Source organism: Heterocephalus glaber, unplaced genomic scaffold (genome assembly GCF_053883595.1).
Source record: "Heterocephalus glaber isolate CG9 unplaced genomic scaffold, H.glaber_assembly_v1.0 deba00001610, whole genome shotgun sequence".
Lineage (NCBI taxonomy): Eukaryota > Metazoa > Chordata > Mammalia > Rodentia > Bathyergidae > Heterocephalus > Heterocephalus glaber.
In genome coordinates, this window is record NW_028258381.1 from 33,949,124 (window position 1) to 33,967,315 (window position 18,192).

Consider the following 18,192-nt stretch of genomic DNA (forward strand, 5'->3'; position numbering starts at 1 on the left):
CCTACCTAGTGTACTGCAGCAGTGAAATTGCTTGCCTTGCACAGGAACTTGTAGTCCAAGCAGGTCTGGGTAGGGTAGCTCCACATAGCATCAGCTGCAGTCTTTACTTCATATGGCTGGCAGCTGGCACCAGCTGTTGGGTAAGAATAGCTGTACTTTCTCCAGTTTTGGTTTTTCCACCTGCACCCCTCAAGGTCACCTGGTGTTCCTCACAGTGGGGCAGGCAGAGAACAAGTAGGGGCTGCATCTCTTTTGTGCTGACCTTGGGATCCCACAGGGTAGCCTCTACCGTGGTCACAATGCCCAAGTTCAGGAGCAGGGGACGCAGGCTGCTTCTCTCATGGGAAGGGTAAAGCCGTATCATGAGGGACATGCAGTTGGGATCATCTGTGACCACTTTTGGGTGCTGTCATCTGCTACAGCCGTCTGATTCCACACTCCTGTTGGGGACTGACCCCCCCATCTCTGGGTTAGTCATAGCACTGTCTTGGCCTCAGCCACAGGGGTTGCTCAGGGCACCTGACCACCTGCCTGATCAACCAGCTCTGATCAGAACAGTCCCTGGGGTGCTTGAGTGACCAGGATGGAGAGCATCACACCACCTCTTTGTAGGGCACAGAGAATGTCTTTGGAATTCAGAGGGAATAGACCTTGGCTCCACAGTGCCCTCATCAGGAATCTGCTCTGCCATGTCCTCGAAGCCAGGCACAGAGAAGCTGTGACATATTTCTAGCAGGGTGTTGGGCACCAGCCCATGACTGGAGCCAGGAAATGCTCAGCCCAGCCATGCCTGCATCAGGCAACAGCCAGTGGGGGCTCCTGTCTAACTCTGGGCACACAGGACTGTTCAAAATGAAAGGCAAGTTGGGTGTGGTGCTACAGGCCTGGAATCTCAGCCTTCTTGGAGGCTGGGGCAGGATTGCAAGTTCAAGCCCAGCCTGAGGAACTTAGTGACTTAGTGAGACCCTGTCTCAAAGTGAAAAATAAAAAGGGTGGGGGATGTAGCTCCATGCAAAGGTCCTAGGTTTAATCCCCAGTACTGCAAAGAAAGAAAGAAAAAAAGAAAAAAAAAAGGCAACAAAGCAATATCCAGCGGGAGAGAGGGGACAAACAGGTGCTTGAGGGAGCTTTAGGGTGATGGGGTGTTTGCTGACTTGATCATGGCAATGGCTTCATAGATATGGATGTGTCAAAATTGGTATTGCATGCTATTTATTTATTGCGGTACTGGGTATCAAATCCAGGGGTGCCCTGCCACTGAGCTACAACCCCAGCCACATTTATTTATTTATTTATAATTTTGAGATAAGGTCTTGCTATTCCCCAAGTGGGACTTGAACTTGTGATCCTCTTGTTTCAGCCTCCCAGAGTGCTGGGATTATAGGTGTGTGTCATCATGCTTGTCAGATTGTATGCTTAGCATCTGGCTCACAGTGCATTGGTAATGCTGTAAAAACAAGCACATAGACCACTGGGTACAAATGTGTCCCCAGAGGATGCAGGAGCGAATGGCCTAGTGGAGAGGGGGCTCGTTTATGGGGCCCTTCTGCCATCAAAACTAACTTTCTTCTTTTTCTTCCTCCTTTGCTGTCCTGTCTCCCTTCCCTTTCCCTTTTCCTCTGTTTTTCCAGTACCAAGGATTGAACCCGAGGTCTTCACATTGAGCCCTTTTTCATTTTTTATTTTGAGACAGGGTCTCACTAATTGCCCAGGCTGGGCTTTAATTTCCAACTCTCCTGCCTCGTGAGCCTCCCAGAGTGCTGCGAGGATTGGCATGTGTATCACATGTGGCTTCGACTTTCCATTTGGTGTTGCCTTATTTAGAAATAGGGTCTCTACAGGTGTAACTGAGGTAAGGAGCTCAAAACGAAATCATCATGGAATTAGGGTGGACCCTAAATCCAGGGACTTGTGACCTCAGACAGAGAAGAAGATGATGCTGAGAGGAGGCTATGTGAAGACAGGCAGAGGAGTTAGGCTTGTGAGGTGTCCACAAGCCAAAGGGTGCAGGCCACATCAGACACTGGGGACAGGGCACAGCGTTCCCCTCAAAGCCCCAGAAGGAGCTCTTGGCCCCTGGGTGAACAGCTGTGGTTCTTTGCTGGGGCTCTGAGCTGTACCTCATCCTGCTCCTAGGGGAGCCCTGCCCCAGGCCCTGAGCTCCCCATACTCCTTCCCCATCGGCTGTGCTTCTGTCCAGCTCTGCTTGTGCCACCTGTGAGCCTGGCAGATCCCAGCTCGCCTGCTGCAGCGCAGACTCTGAAGGCACTGCAAAGCAGCCCTAGCCTTCTTGTCTGTGTGGTGTCCCCGCAGCACCCTAGAGGCATTTACAGTGCAAAACCAGCTGTAACATCCATCTCACACAGGGGGCTGTAGGGGCACAGTTCTTTCAGGTCACTGTGCCACCAATTTCTGTAGCCCTGGCTTGTGGCAGAGGTTGGTATATGACAGGTACTCACTAAGTGCTTCCTGAAGTGATTGGGTAGACATCCCTGTGCATCCTGGAACCCCCAGCCTGGACATGCGGGAGTGCCCTTGGTTAGCAGAATGACGCAGAGACCAGGTGCGTGTGAGGGACCTGCTCCCCACTGTAGCCGCCCAGCCCAGGCCAGCTCACTTGCATGAGGGAGTGCAGGTGGTGAGCACCCCACCACAGGAGGTGTGCAGTCTGGGCTGGGGCTTTTGTTTCACAGCCCATCAACGGTGACAAGCTCTGGGAGGGCTGATGGCTACCTCTGCTGTTCAAAGGTGGGTGCATAATACCCTGGGAGGCAGCCCCAAGGTGAGGGGCCCTGCCAGCGGTGACAGGGCTCTCAGTGCCTCATGTTGGGACAGGCCTGGCTGCTTCTCAAGTCAGCAGCCACCTGTCCCTCACAGCTCCTCCCTCCCACCCTGCAGCATGGCCACTAGGGCTGGGCACAGGCAGACAGGGCTGTAATCGGCCATCTGCCCTGGGCTGCAGCCTGCACCCTGTCCCTGCCCAGTCCATGCTGGAGCAGCCCGTTTCAGGCAGCAACTGTGGAAAGGCTATGCCAGAGGAGGCTGAGGTGGGCTCACTGTTGGAGATGCAGCTGGGCATGCGGCTGGCCACCTCTGAAGGCCCTGGTTTGAGGCTCCGTGGGTGGTCCCCAGAGGTGGCACGCTGTTGATGGCACCTATGGGGCCAGGGGACATAGGTGGACGCAGATGGCCCTCGGAGTCTTGGTGAGGAAGGCCTGGGGCGAGATAAGGTAGAAGGTGAGGGTCAGGCCCTATGACCTGTTCTGAGAGGGAGACCAAGGTTGATAGGTGGCAGGTCGAAGGCACAAAACAACCTTGTCCATGGGCCCTGAGGCAAATCGAGGGGGCCTAGATGTCCTGGGTGCCGGGCCCCACACAGCCTTATGACCCCATCCTGTCCCTGCAGCTCCTGGGCTCTCCGCCCTGCCCAGGCCCCTTCGAAGACTCAACCCCACATTCCACGCAGCCTGTAGCTTTAAGCTGCCTGCTGGGGCTCTCCTGTGCAAACTGCTTGTTCCACATTCTCGGGGTGGTGGGGAGGGTGGGGTCCTGGCACGCCCATTGGGAGGGCGGCTATAAGGCTCAGGGATGGGGCCCTGCGGGGAGTTGGGGCCTCCTGCTGCTGCTGTATGGCTCTGCTGTTGCTCCTGGGGCTGCTGGGGCTGCTGGGCCTCTGGGGGCTGCTCTGCACCCTAGCCCCAGGCCCCTCCCCAGCCCCACAGTGGCCCCCTGGGCCTCGCCCGCTGCCGCTCTTGGGGAACCTGCCCTTGCTTCGAGCTTCACAACAGGACCGGTGGCTGTTGGAGGTAGGGGCAGCCCCTCCATGCAGCCCCCACAGCCTCTGTGGCTGTGTCCCAGCCTGTGTCTGGGGAAGCCAAGCCCCATTTCCACATCCAGCTCAGCATGCTGCTGGCTCACCTGGGGACACAAGAGGACAGAGTAGCCCCTGACCTTGGGAGGAGACAGACCCACTCAACAGGGAGGCAGCCCTGGAAGTGCTGCCCAGGGTCAGTGCCCAGGAGCAGTGGGCCTGGAGGGCTTCCTGGAGGAGGCAGCATTTGAAGGTGGCCTGCAGGAGGAGGGTTTGGGAGCCACGTAGGGAGGCGGGTTCCCCTGGAAGTGTCTGCAACTGGAAAGAACATGCAAGGCTTGGAGGTGTCCTCAGGCAAGTGGGGTGCCCATGGGGTGACTACCCCTGTGGCTGGAAAAAGTCCTCAGCCCATTGAGGGGAGTGCTGGCTCTGTGAGGCTGGACCAGCTCTATCGCCTCCACACCTGCCCCAGGACCCTGGCCAGAGATCAGCCAATGCCACCCCACTCCCAGCTCCTGGGACACCCCCACCCAAAAGGCTCCTATTTTCAGGGCTGCCTGGTGCCCCTTCCTAGGATAAGATGCACTGGGCTCCCCAGGGCTGGGCCCCAGCCCCTCTGGTCTTGGGCAGGGGCTGGCCCAGCTGGGGCTCAGTGTTTTCGAAGCAAGTAGCTCACTTCCTACTGAGAATTTGAATTCCTGAACTGGGGATTTAGCTCAGTGGTTCTGCCGCCTACCTCACAAGCACAAGGTCCTGAGTGTGATCCCGGGAACAACCCCCCCCCCAAAAAAAAACCCCAAAATTTGAATTCCTGTCCTTAGGATGGGACAGGGAGAGGCGGGCAGGAAGGCACCCTGCACTCTTCTGTGTCCTCACTGGGTCACAGGTCAGCGAGTCAGGACTGACCACCAGAACTGCCTCTGTCCATCTGTCCTTTGCTGTGGTTTGAGGGAGCCACTGGCCAAGCTGAGGCCCAGGGAGGGTTGGAGCCTGGGCTCCTGAGTTTGCCACTCCCCTGTCTGGTCTCGGGGCCCAAGCTGCGAATAACCCATGCTGGCTGCGCCCAGCATAGAATGGTGCCTCCTGCCAGAGGAGACTGGGAGGGGCTCCATGGGGTCCTGGAGTGGGGGTTCCTGACCTATGCTGTGCCCTACCCCCACCCCCCTGTTCTGCCAGCTCTCAGAACGCTATGGGCCAATTTTCACGGTTCACCTGGGAGGCCAGAAGACCATAGTGCTGTCGGGCTACAAGGCTGTGTGGGAGGCCCTGGTGGGCACCAGGCAGGAGCTGGCGGACAGGCCCCCCATCCCCATCTTTCAGCTCATCCAGCAAGGCGGGGGTAGGTGTGGAGGGCTCCTGGGCAGCACCTGGGAGGGACAGGCTGAGGCCAGCCCAGATCAGGAGGGCACTGGGTGTGAGGAGCCCAGCTGCTTCCCGCTGAATCACTGGGGTGGGGCAGGCTCAACCAAGTCTCTGCATCTTCGGCTGCAGGCATCTTCTTCTCCTCTGGGGTGCGCTGGCGGGCCACCCGCAGGTTCACTGTGCGCGTGCTGCACAGCCTGGGTGTGGGGCAGGGCCCCATGGCCCACAAAGTGCTGCAGGAGCTTGCGAGTCTCACAGGGAAGCTGGATGGCTGCGGAGGTGAGCTGGGGCTGGATATGCCTGCCTGGGGCCTCCGTCCTGAGCCCTGTTTCCTCAAAGCCAGCCCTTCCCGATGGCCCCAAAGGTCCCCCACCTGCCTGAGCCCTGTCTCCCCACAGGCCGGCCCTTCCCGCTGGCCCTGCTGGGCTGGGCTCCCTCCAACATCACATTCACGCTCCTCTTCGGCCAGCGGTTTGATTACGAGGACCCTGTGTTCCAGTCCCTGCTAGGTCTGATTGACGAGGTCATGGTTCTCTTGGGGTCACCCAGCCTACAGGTGAGAGGTTGCTGCCCTGCTGGGAGCTGAGGCCCACAGAGTCCTTGGTCTCGGGCAGCATCCATGTGGCCCCTGCTGGTGTGTGATCTCTGAGAAATGGGGTCAAGCCTAGGCCCCTGTTAGCAGCAGATGTACCTGCTCAAAGATGGGGGCAGGGCCAGGGTTTCCTGCCCAGGACTGTGGCCCTGCATCCCCCAGGCCCCTCCAGCCAGGCTATCATGGATCTGTCACCACACCACAGAATCACTCCGATCATTCTTCTGATGTCCAGGAGCCTGGGGGTGTACATCCCATCTCGTTCTTCACCAAAGTTTAAAGACTCTGTACTTCTGGTCGCTGCCATTTCTTTTTACTAAGACCTGCATGGTAGTAGGCTGTCCCCAGAAGTGACAGCTGGGCTCAGCTCAGGTGTCCTTTGTCACCACTCTCCCTGGCACAAAGCCCTGTGAGGAGAGGCAAGTGTGGTATGGTTTAGGGAACAGTAAGGGACAAGTCTTTGGGCTTCCTGTCTTTGAGCCACTGCCCTCAGACAGGTCCTGCTCCTCGCGAGTCTAGGGCCAACCACCTGGCTCTGTGTGTCCCTGCTGGGCAGCCCAGGCAGTGGGTAGTCCCTGGTCTTCCCTGCCTGTGCCAGCTCCACACCTTGGGGGCCACGTGGGATTTTCCACCTGTGGGTGTTGATGCCCTGGGGAGGGAAGTGTCCTGCACCTCTGAGCCCATCTGCTGTGAGCCCACAGCATCTTCTCTGACTCAGGCCCATGGGGTCACTTCCACGTGGCACTTGCTCCTCTGCCATCCTCCTCTCTTTGGAAAGGGGCATGAGTATGGGCAGCCTTTCTGGATCTGCACACAGCCACCCCTGCGTACTACCATCCAACGGCTCCTTTCTGCACGTGATGGGGCTTCCTGAGTCTCTGGGTGCCCAGAAGGGCAGTAAGCGCCCTCTTGCGGCCATAGGCAGCACCTGCCCTGGCACAGCTGTCCGGAAGTCCAGCAGCCTCCCTCAACCAACCCCTCTGACCCCAGCTGTTCAACATCTATCCACGGCTGGGGGCCTTGCTTGGTCTGCACCGGCCTGTCCTGTGCAAGATCGAAAAGGTACGAGCCATCCTGAAGACAATCCTGGATGCGCATCGGTGCCCCATACCCAGGGATGGCCCCGTGCAGAGCTATGTGGATGCCCTGATCCAGCAGGGTCAGATGCGGGTGAGATGGGATTCCTTCTCAGGGGGTAGGGCTGGGAGGGTCCCTGGAGGCCCTGGATGGAGCTCCTCATTTTCCTCTGGGGCCTCTCTGAGCCTTGGTCTCATCTGTGAAGTGGGACACTGGGCAGATGCTGGGTCTGTCTGTTCTTGCCCGGCCTGTCTTCTGTCCCAACCCCAGGGTCAGGCTGTGTGGATGGTTTGGAGAAAGGGCCCCCAGACCTCCCATCTGAGCCCCATGGCCTGCTTCACAGGGGGACGACCACCAGGGCCTGTTTGCCGAGGCCAATGCTGTGGCCTGCACTCTGGACATGCTCATGGCTGGCACTGAGACCACCTCAGCTACACTGCAGTGGGCGGCCCTCCTGATGGCCAAGCACCCGGATATTCAGGGTGAGGCCCAGCCTAGTTGGGTGGGACCTGAGGGTGAAGGGATGGCCCCTAGTGACATGGCACCCACCTTTGGCACAGGCCGTGTACAGGTGGAGCTAGACCGCGTACTGGGTGCCGGGCGGCTCCCACAGCCTGAGGACCAACAGCAGCTGCCCTACACCAGCGCAGTGCTGCATGAGGTCCAGCGCTACATCACACTGCTGCCCCATGTGCCCCGCTGCACAGCTACTGACACCCGGCTAGGTGGCTACCTGCTCCCCAAGGTGGGCCTGCAGGCCTCTCTCCTTCCATGGCGGACAAGGTCTGGGCTCCTCGGGAGGAGGCAGGAAAGGGGCTGGTCACTAAATTGTATGCCTGCTGGGGTGTCAGAGCCAAATCAGAGTCTCTTGCTCTGTCCTGGGGTCCCTACCTGTGTCCTGAGGGTCCCTCCTGAGTCTAAGAGCCTCACCTGAGGAGTGACACCTCTGTGCCCACAGGGCACGCCTGTAATCCCCTTGCTGACCTCGGTACTGCTGGACAAGACCCAGTGGGCAACCCCTGGCCAGTTCAACCCGGGGCACTTCCTGGATGTGAATGGGCACTTTCTGAAGCGGTCGGCCTTCCTGCCTTTCTCTGCAGGTACCATGGCCCTGGTGGGCAGTCAGAGGCCACAGGCACCCCGATCACTCCTACCCTACAATCACTCCTACTCTGCAGGGCATCCCCTTCCCCCTCCAGGACAGGGCCAGTGCCCCACATGGTACTTCGGTTTCCCCTAGGCCGCCGTGTCTGCGTTGGAGAGAGCCTGGCCAGGACCGAGCTCTTCCTGCTGCTGGCTGGCTTGCTTCAGCGTTACCACCTGCGGCCCCCGCCTGGCATCAGTCCTGCTGCCCTGGACACCACGCCTGCCCTGGCCTTCACCATGCGGCCCCGGGCCCAGGTCCTGCGTGTGGTCCCTCGGCACAAGGATGCTCCGCCAGGTGACACCTGCCTGGCCCACAGCACAGGGGTGCCTGAGAGCAATGGGGCAGCAGCAGTCCCCTGAGGATGTGCGGCAGGTGGACCCATGGCACCCATAGTCACAAAGGGCCAGGCATCCAGGACCCGGCTTCTATGTGCAGATCACGTCCACTGTGGGCAGGAACAGGGCCCTTGTCAGGGTGCCACAGGAGGGAACATGAACCCTCACGGCCCCAGTCTGCCTCCACCAAAGTCCCAGGCTCCCTCCCAGCCTCCTGCATCCCAGTACCACAGACTCTCCTTTACTCTTGGCCCCGGGCAGCTAAGCCCCCATTGCAGACTGGTCATGCCCCTTTGGTGCTCCCCTCACCTGACCTCCGACACCGGGAGGCCTCACACTGCCCCCATGCCTGCTGACACCTCATATGCAGTGCCCCACATCCCCCAGGGCCCCATATCACCCCCTAGCCAGGGGCAGTGTCTGCCAGATGGCCCCATACCTGCAGTAGGTGGTGCCTGGGCCCAGGGGCACCACGTAACATAGACCAGTCTGGGCTGGTATCACTAGCTCTCACCTTGCACCAACCAGGCCTGTAGACCTGGCTGGTTCTCCTGTAGATGCCCTGTTCCGGGGGTCCTGGGGGGGCAGTGGTTGGAGGCCTCTGCTGTACCACCAAATGGTACCCTTGGTCCTCCCAACTAGTATGCTTCCCAAGATGGGTGCCGGAGCTGGAGGGCCCTGGTCTGCCCCAGTGTGCTGGGGACCTGGAGCCTGGACCTCAGTTTACCCATCTGTGAAACATCACAATAGCCGCAGGACCAGTGAGCTTCGCTGGGAGATGTGGGGTTGAGGCAACCCAGGCTGAGACACCAGAATCCCAGGGGCCAGCAGGGAACCAGGGGTGCCCACAGGAAGGGTGGCTGTGCTGGGGAAGAGAAGCCCCCTGGGGCCTCGAAGGGCACACAGGGAACAAAAAGGCCACTGGCAAGTCCTTCAGCTCCACTACACCTATGCCCAGGGAGGTCAGAGATGCCCAGTCAGGGCAGCCACCAGCAGAAGGACCAGCTGCTCAGGGCCCCCATGGGTGACAGTGTCTGGAGTTTGTGGGAGGAGGCTGGCCCTCCCCTGCCACCCACCAACCTGAAAGTACCCTGGCACAGTTGGGAAACTGAGGCACCAAAATGCACAAAGTCCAGTGAGGGTTCCACTCTCCCCACTTCCATGACACACTGAAGCCTAGAGGGCAGGACCTGGGGCTTGGTGGTACCCACTGCCCGCCAGGCTCCATGTCCTCCTGGGTAGGCTGTGTTTGGTTTCCAACCCATCCTATGAGGTAGTTTGCTGACCTCTGTTCTCACTCTGGTGGAGGCACAGACACCTGGGTGGCCCCCAAAGCTCTCAGAGACTACTCTGGGGTAGGGTTCTCCAGGGTGGGCTTCTGCAGGTCACACACATACAGGTTATCTGTCTGGCACTCAGATGTAGTGGGGGCTCTGTGTGGCAACTGGCAGCAGTTCATACCAGCCTCTATTTGGGCTGTTGTCCTGAGGTGAAGTCACAAGCAGGAAAACAGCATCCCACACAGATCGGAGGGGGCACCTGCAGAGCCCTGTGGCAACACTGCCAAGGAAGGTGCAGCCCCAGCTGGCCTAGTGCAGGCAGGTGCCAGTGGGTTATCCCCAAACTAAACGCACCAAGACACAGGCAGAAGGTGATGGGATCCACAAGACACAAAGGAGGGGAAGTAGTTTTAAGGAATCAAGAGTCAGTGGATCTGGAACCATACCTCTGGGTTTCCTCAGGACACTAGGAAGGTGCAGGGCTCCTCACCTCCTGTCCCCCAGGGCCACTACACACACATCAGCACCTGTGTGTGCCATCATGATCCCAGCTGTGCTGTGGGGAGAGGGAGGGCCAAATACTGCAAGGAGCCGTGCCCTGTCCACAGCAGGATGGGGTTGGGGGCACAGATGATATGACCCTCAGGTTTCTCCCAGCCCAGAGTCCAGGATCTGTGGTGACAGATGGCAAGAGGAGTGGCCAGCAAGGGACATGCGCAGGGCCCGTGGCTGGGTGTTTAAGGTGATTAAACCTGAAGTCACAGAAGCATCTAGGGTCACAGGCTAAGGCTGAGCACACCACTTGCAGATGAGGCCTGGCTAGGGGGGTAATGGCCACAGGAAGTCAGGACCCTTGGCCTGGGACAATGCCTGTCTTCTGTTTGAGTTGTGACCAGCAACAGCACTGCAGTCCTAACCCTAACCTGACTCTCCCCCTCTGCCATCTGGGCAGGCAGGAAGCTTTCTACCTGGGTGGCCCAGCCCAGAGGTGCTGGCTGCCCTCAGGCCCTGAGGCCTCCTAAAGGCAGCCCGGCTTCAGCCTCACCCTCTTGGCTCGGGCCAGCACCCTCCCATCACTAGCAGCTGCCCCACAGCCACCTGGGCTGGGTCGGCACGTCTGTCACTTAGAGCTCCAGCAGTGGAGACTCACGATCTGCTGGGAACCTGCAGACGCCTCGTTTCATGTAGAGTGTGTGTCCTAGCTGGGACGGTCACCAAACACCCAGAGAAGAGGCTGACGTAGCGGTCAATCAGCACTGACCACTGGGAGTGTCACATATGGAGCTCGGATGCCAGAGCAGGATGCCGTCCTGGGGAGGTGCTGTTAAGGACAGCATGGGGCCTGGGCATGCTCACCTCAAGAAGGATGCCAGATCCACATCTGACAAGAGGGTAGACACACAAAACGAGAACACAGCTGCTTGTTTTTATTGACGAGGTGGCCACACAGCAGGGGCAGAGAGCAGCCCCTGTGGAGTTTCCTTGCACCTGTCCCCAACTTGGGCCACACCCTACTCCAACTCTGAGGAGCCGCAGTTGGCAGGGGACGAGCACTGGCAAGTTTCTAAGACATCCCGGGTAGAAAAACAGAAAAGTGTGACAGCAACTTCCTGGGTGCAGGGTGAGTCTGGTGATCCCTCTGAAGGCACAATGACTCACTGTCACGAAGGGGAGGGACATGGCCTGACCTGGTCCTGTTGAATCCTGTGCATCTGAGGGCCCAGAATACTGGGTGGCAGTGTCCCGCTAGGACAGCAGCTGCAGCACCTGGCGCAGACGCAGGGCCCTCTCCTGCAGGGCAGCATCTGATACCCCCACATCCAGCTCCTGCATCAGAGCTTCTGCCTTTTGCAGGGTCAGCTTGCGGGCCTTGCCCTGCAGCCCCTCCAGGTAGGCCAGCAGGGTGGGGAAGTGCTCTTCTGGGACCTGGGAGGAGGAAGAGGGTAGTGTCAGGGAGCACAGGGGCTCCAGCAGTGGAGGGACGAGGTGTGTGCTCCGTCTCTGACACCCTAGTCTTCACCCCATTAGGACTGACCTGGATGTCCCCCTAAACAGGCATGTCCTCAGAGATGGGCCTTTTGGAAGGTGATTTGATTATGGGGGTTTAGAGTGGACTTGCTGTTAAAAGGTAGGGTCTGGTTGGAAGAAGCGAGTCACTGGAGGTGTGGCCTAGACGGGTTTAGAGATCCCTCCCCAGCTCCTTTCCTCTCGCTGCTCCCCTGCCATCATGCCATGAGGAGCTTCTGCTCTGCCATGCCCTTCTGTCATGCAGTCCTGCCCTGGAGATATGGACTGACCTCTGCAAACTGTGAGCCAAAATACACCCCCCAAAAACCCCCAAACCCCAAAATAAAAACAAAAAGCAAAATCACCAGTCCTCTAAGTTGCAGGTGTTAAGTATGGTGTCTCAGCAAGGACGGAAGTGGCTAAGACAACCTCTAGGGCCAGCAGCCCACAGTGTCCTTGTACCATGCAAAGGGCTCCTTGCTCTGTGCAGGCCAAGAGACAGGAACATGGGATAAGGGTCCAAACCCTAGAACAACCTCTTGGCCGCTCCCTCACACATTTACATGCTCTTGTGGGTTAAAAGGGTGAGCCCCCATCGTGCCCCTCGGAAGTGCCACCAAATTCGCAAACAGATGTTTCAAAGAAAGCAGTCTGCTGGGACAAAGAATGGGTGAAGAGACCACTGTGGTGGCATTTTGGGGCCAAAAAGCAGAAGACCTGGAGAGGGCTTAGCAGACCCGAGGAAGAGGCTCAAGCCAGGAATGTGCGAAGTGAAGAGAACCAAATCTCTGTCATTCAGAACCCTGCCCGGCTGCAGGGGTGGCTGAGCCCTCCCTCTAGAAGGATGGGAAAATGGGAGGGAACAGGGTCAGGAGCCCTGTTAAAAGGAAAAGGCAACCCATATGTTTGATTTCCAAGTCTATGTAAGCAACAGTAACCAAGACACCAAGGCCCTGGCAGGTCCTGGCATACGGACAGATTGACAGAAAGGGACAGAACCCAGAATGAAGCCTTTTATCAGGTGATTTCTGACAAGGCTGCTGAAACAGTCCATGGGGGACACGACTGCTACACACACACGGGATACACACATGGGACACACACATACACACACTGAAGCAGGTGGCCTCCAGGTTGCCCTGTCTGCCTGGCCTTCCAGGCTGGAGCCAGCATCCTGGGTAGGCAGGTGTTGCCTCCGTTTCTCTCCATTTCCTGCACCATGCGGGACCATGAAGACAGTGCTTTCCAGTTGTGGCTTCAGCTGGGTATGGACACTGTCCCCTGCCCTAATACCCTACCCCCCTGAGCCTGCTCCCATGGTGTACCGACCTTGTCACTGTCATACATGTTTAGCAGGAGCCAAGTCTGCCTTGTCTTCTGGAACCTCCAGCTCTGGTGCTTCTGGGCCCATCTGGGGAAACCGAGATAGACACCTCAGGGTTGGGGAAAGAATGAGGCTCCCCGAGCAGATTATCCTTCTCCCGTGCTGGACACCGAGGCCATGGAGTCCCAGATGCTTTGTGGGACTGTCCCAGCTGAGGTGAAGCACTATCACTGAGGTGGACATGCCACTTCGGCACGGCATCTACCTAGCCCCAAGGCCTCACATCACCTGCTCTATGGAAACGGAGGGGCTTTAGAAATACTTCCCGTGCCCGATGCCCAGTATGGATCAGAAGTGCTAGGCTTCCTCCCATTTCTCTGAGGAGCCTCTGGCGGCCCCCAGTGACTCTCAGCACCACGTCCCTGGGGAGGCTTCCCTGGGACACTCCCAGGACGCACTTCACCTGGGCTCTAGGCACCGGGGCTCACCATGTTGGTGAGGGTGGGGAGGCAGGTCCTCTCCACAGGCCATCAGCAGTACAGACATCTGTGACTGTGCACCATCCAGCTGCCCCTCAATTGCCCCTCTGACTCCTCTTGGGCTGGCACCCTGGACATCTGTCATCTGGACTTCCTTGACTTGTCATGTTCAGCCAGCAACAAGGCCAGTGGGCTTTTAAACTGGTAACACACATGACATAAAACATGCACCTTACCATCTTCTAGGGTGCAGTTCAGCAGTGTTAAGCACATCTCTATCTGTGTGGTTACCTCCGATGTCTACCCTTCGCCTGTCATCTTCCCAGCTGGAATATGAACCCACCAGGCACAACCTCTGCCCTGCCAATATGCCGCCTGCATCCTGTTAGCCCCACACAGAAGGACACCCAGGCATGTGGCCTCTGTATCCCCCTCTCCCCCAGCATCACATCTCTCATCCCCCTAATCTCTCATTCCCCCATGGGAGAACGAGTCAAAACAGGGAGTGGGCAGGAGGGGAGGGCCATGTATAGCGCTTCCCCTGTGATGGGACAGCACCTCTGATGCAGGTGGAAACAGAACAGCAGCTGTTGGGGGTGGTCAGAAAATCCAGGGAGAAGCCATGAGGGCCAAACCAAGGTTGCCCAGCTGTAACCCTGTCTGCTCAGGAGCTTGCTTAGTCAGCACTGGTCTCCAGACATCTCTCCCCTCAGCAAGGGCAGACCTTTGGAGAAAGGGCTCTTTTGAGGCCACTGCAGGCCCTACTTCCCTTCTATGGAGCTTCCCCGGGTCAGTGGTGGTTGAGGGTACCATGTAAGAACAGGATACCTAGGGGCCCCATGACCCCGGGCCCTCTTGCGGGCACATGTGCAGCTCTTACCCACAGAGATAGTCCAGGGCCAGCTCTGCCCCTGAGCGCTTAGCTGGTGGAGTCTGCACTGCTGAGACCCCTGCCTCGCGCAGATGCTTCTTCTCTTCCTTCTTCCGTTCCTTCTTCAGCTTCCTCTCCAGGACCCTCCTTTCCTCTGGGGACAGCTCAGGGACTGTGTCCTGCACCCGACTCTCTGCCACTCCCTGGAAGTCAAGAACAGCGCCTGTCAGGCTGGGGGACGAGACTCAGGGAGATCATGCTGCAGGTTTCCCAGGCCTTCATCCCATGCCAGGAGGACTGGCCGGGCCTGCACAGGGCACATCTCAGCTGAGACTGGGCCGCAGCACTGGAGACTGTCAAGTGAGGACAGGGACAGGCACTGCGGGAAAGAGAGGCCTTGGGTTTGCTGGACCTGACATGTGTCAGTGAGCTGACTGCATTCCCACACCTCAAGTTCGCCTGCTGCAGATCCTCTTCCAGGCCTTTGGGGGCCCTATGCCTCACCAGCTACAGTCAGGGATGGCTGTCATCCAGCCTGTCCAGCCCCTTCTCCAATGAGCCTGGTGCTGTTACTGCATGCAGCCAGCAGAAGGCAGCATTCCTGAGACCGACTCCTGCTGCCTACTCCTTTCTGGCCAGTGGGGCGGGGCACACTGGTGGCTGGCAGGGTCTTTCCCCACAAGGGGTCCTCGTGATGACAACCTCACAAGGAGGGGAGTGGCCAGGATAGCCTCTGGTCTCCTGTAGTACTGTCTCCCAGCCACAGCACCAGGAAGGCTAGTCCCCCCTCCTTCTGCTCCCCCATGAGCAAATAAGAGGCACAGAATCCAAGAGCACCAAGTGGCCGTTGGGCTGCTCTGGTTGGGAGAGGGGCTGAGACTATTCCAGCAGCCATCCACCCACTTCTTTCCCGGAAAAACCAGAACACCAGTATTTACTGTGACCTAGGCCAGAAACTTGATGTGCTCCACCCCAGCACTTCCAGGAAGGGCGAGCACCTATGCAGCCAGGTTCTCTGAGCCCTGGCCCAGGACAAAAAATAAGAGGCCCGGGGCAGGGGCGAGTCTCTCATCCTGGCAGGTTCCCTGAGAACATCCACTCCCAGGATGCCTCTGCCTGCAGCTCCTTCCCTTCAAAGAGGGCTCTTCTGGCACCCGTGCAGGACCCTTGAATGTACTGTAGGGGAGGAGGGGCCAGGGTGCCCAAGGGGGCCTCTGGATGCTGAGGGGCAAGGAGAGGAGCATGAGAAGGGGTAACAATCCCCTGGGAAGTCTGCCTCCTCCACCAGCTCCTTTCCCATACCCTGAGGGAGGCCAGCAGGCAGGAAAGGGGTCTGAAGAGATGAGGAAGGGTGGGGAGTACCTGCCTCCTCCCATGAAATGACTTTTCAGCACCCCCAAGCCCAGTGCCCCTGCCTCTGATCCTAGGGGTAGGGGCCAGAGGGGTCTGGTCACACCGCAGGGGTGATCTGACTACTCTCCAGGGACGTCTGGGCACTACAGGCCCAGGTGCCGCCAGGAAGGACATCCACATCTACTCGGGATCTGGATAGCCAGAGAGGCAGGTGGGCAAAGTCCCTGTGAGGAGCCACAGGAAGGGATGCCAGAGGGCAAGGGCAAGGGTAAGACTGAGACTGAGGGGCGGAAGCAGTGTGCTCTGAGCCTGGAGCAGGACTAGGTTGGACAGGGGGGGCCCAGGCCACCCACATGGGGTATCGGGAAGGGGACTTAGGTCTGTTCCTCTCAGGGTTATGGAGAGCCCAGAATGCAGGGCACACTGTGCATTAGGCACATGGTCTGGAAGCTGGAGTAGCTCCCTCCTTCAAACAAACCATGTTTTGGGCTTCTGGTAACCTGACACAGGCAGTGGTCAGTGCCCAGGCTCCTGCCCAAGGAAGCTAAGTATACCCCAAGAAGAGGCATGCCCGAGGGCCACACCAAGGGCACAGCCAGTGAATCTGATTTGGTGGGAACCACTGAATAATAAATCCCGCCTTTCCCAGTTAAAAAGGGTGTGTCTTGCTGTGTGTGAACTATGTGAGGGCCATATGGGCAGACAATGACCCTGTACCCTACTTCTGCAGCCTGCCAGGGGGTGGGTACAGCTGTTGCACCATCCCCTCTGCCTGCCACATGTGGGCACTGCCTCCTTCTGGTCCTCTTCAAAGGAAAGGGACTTGGTCCTGCCAGCTGTGGTCCACTTGCACTCCACGAGGTCCCTGAAAGGGGGAGGGACTGCCACTCTGAGTAAGTGGCCATGGTCCAGGTTGCCAGGCTGCAAAGGCAAATGCTTCTGCCCCGAGGGCAGCAGTAAGGCCCCACTCAGGGCTGAGGGGTTCTGTGGAAGCGCTGGCATGGAGAGTGCCCACTGTGGTGTCAGGACTGACTGGCCCAGTATGTCCGAGGCTCTAGATGCACTAGACGAGTGGATCAACACTAACAGAGGAACAGGACTCTCCAGCCTGGACACCAGATACAAGCTGTCCTTAGGCCATAGTGGCACTAGGTAGCCAGGTTGCTTTAGAACAGTGGCCTCAGCTCTCTGGCTGCTGCGGGCTGAGATGAGGACCCCCTGCTGGCAGGGCAGATTGGGGACAGATACTCTTGCCACATCACCACCTCCATGAAAACATGTCCAACTGTCCTGAAGTGGACTTGATGTGGAGTCTCACTTTTCCTGAGTCAGTGGTCACGTGAACTCGAAAAGCCAAATCCAGGGCCAGGGATTTAGCTCAGTGGTTTTGCCGCCTGCTATGCAAGCACAAGGACCCGAGTTTGATCCCCATACCAAAAAAAATCCAAATCCTGCTGGGTGTGGTGTCACACCTGTAATCCCGGCTACTTGGGAGGCTGAGGCATGAGGATCACCACCAAGTTCAAGACCAACAACTTAGTGAGTTAGAGAGATACTGTCTCAAAATACAAAATGGGCTTGGGATGTAGCTCAGTACAAAGCCCTTGGGTTCAATCCTCAGTGTAATCAATCAACCAGTCAATAAATATTAAAAAGGGCTGGGGGTGCAGCTTAGTACAAAGGCCCTGGGTTTATACTCCAGCACTGGGGGCAAAGTGGGAGGAACCCAAACTTGTGTTTCCTAACTTGGCCTTGCCTGAGGGACAGGGGAGGCATGTGCCTGCCATGTGCCCATGGGCTCCTGGCTCTGCTGTGTACACTGGGCAGCCTGATGCTCATGGCCTGGACAAGGGGACCCACATGGCTACTGCCATGATGTAGGTGATTTCAGCTACTCTGAGGGGACAGGTGAGTGACAGTGGGTCATGTGTGTGAGGAGGGTGGTGGGCAGCTGCTGGAGGCTGAGGGACAGAGCCACAGATCAGGGGCTGCTGTCACCAAGAGGCAGGTACTGTCCCACCTCCCCAGAGACCCAGCTTCCTCTAGCCCCCAGGGCCACATACATAGGAGGAGGTCTCAACTTAGTAAATGACACTGTTGATGTACTTGCCACCTTCCAGTGGACCTGGTGATGTGATCGCATTTTGGGTTTGCAAACAGCCTGAATTAACATAAAAAAAACTGTAAAAGGAATGTAAACCTCTAGTGAAGCCTGTGAGGGCCCCCATTCTGGGGGTGACTTCTTGGGGAAAGGTAGGTCTAAGAACACTACACCTGGGTCATGTGGGCAGCCTTCTGCCTGCCCGAGGTATGGACACCAGGCTGTCCAGAGAGCTCTGCTAGATCCCACAGGCCAGGGTGGTTTTCCACAGCATGGGCAGCTCTGGACTGAAGCCACATAAGCAAGATGAGGTACAGCAGGGGCCTCTGACCATGGCCTCAGTGTCACCACTGATCTCAGTGCTGTTAGTTTCTGGTGCTCTGGGTTTGATGAAAAAGAGAAGTGACATGAAAACCAAAATTTTAGAAATCATTTTCTCCGCCACAGATAGAC

At 57.9% G+C, this 18,192-nt stretch overlaps 2 protein-coding genes across 3 annotated transcripts in view; one reads left to right on the top strand and one right to left on the bottom strand.

The window, feature by feature from the left end:
• The first annotated feature begins 3,582 nt into the window (after window positions 1-3,582).
• Window positions 3,583-10,929, top strand: Cyp2w1 (cytochrome P450 family 2 subfamily W member 1). The gene is made up of 9 exons (XM_021254624.2): window positions 3,583-3,806; window positions 4,988-5,150; window positions 5,303-5,452; window positions 5,572-5,729; window positions 6,756-6,935; window positions 7,186-7,324; window positions 7,403-7,587; window positions 7,801-7,942; window positions 8,083-10,929. Exons 1-9 carry the CDS (start codon window positions 3,630-3,632, stop codon window positions 8,346-8,348), a joined length of 1,560 nt encoding a protein of 519 aa, XP_021110283.2. The 5' UTR covers window positions 3,583-3,629; the 3' UTR covers window positions 8,349-10,929.
• An 85-nt stretch (window positions 10,930-11,014) lies between these two features.
• Window positions 11,015-18,192, bottom strand: part of Chlsn (cholesin) — a 111,073-nt gene continuing 103,895 nt past the window's right edge. For both annotated transcript variants that reach the window (XM_004840338.4, XM_004840339.4), the window contains exons 3-5: window positions 14,295-14,488; window positions 12,941-13,022; window positions 11,015-11,530 (exon numbers count right to left, since the gene is read on the bottom strand). In XM_004840338.4, the coding sequence (XP_004840395.1) occupies window positions 11,351-11,530; window positions 12,941-13,022; window positions 14,295-14,488 (456 nt within the window). In that variant the 3' untranslated portion in view covers window positions 11,015-11,350. The remainder of the gene's footprint in view (window positions 11,531-12,940; window positions 13,023-14,294; window positions 14,489-18,192) is intronic.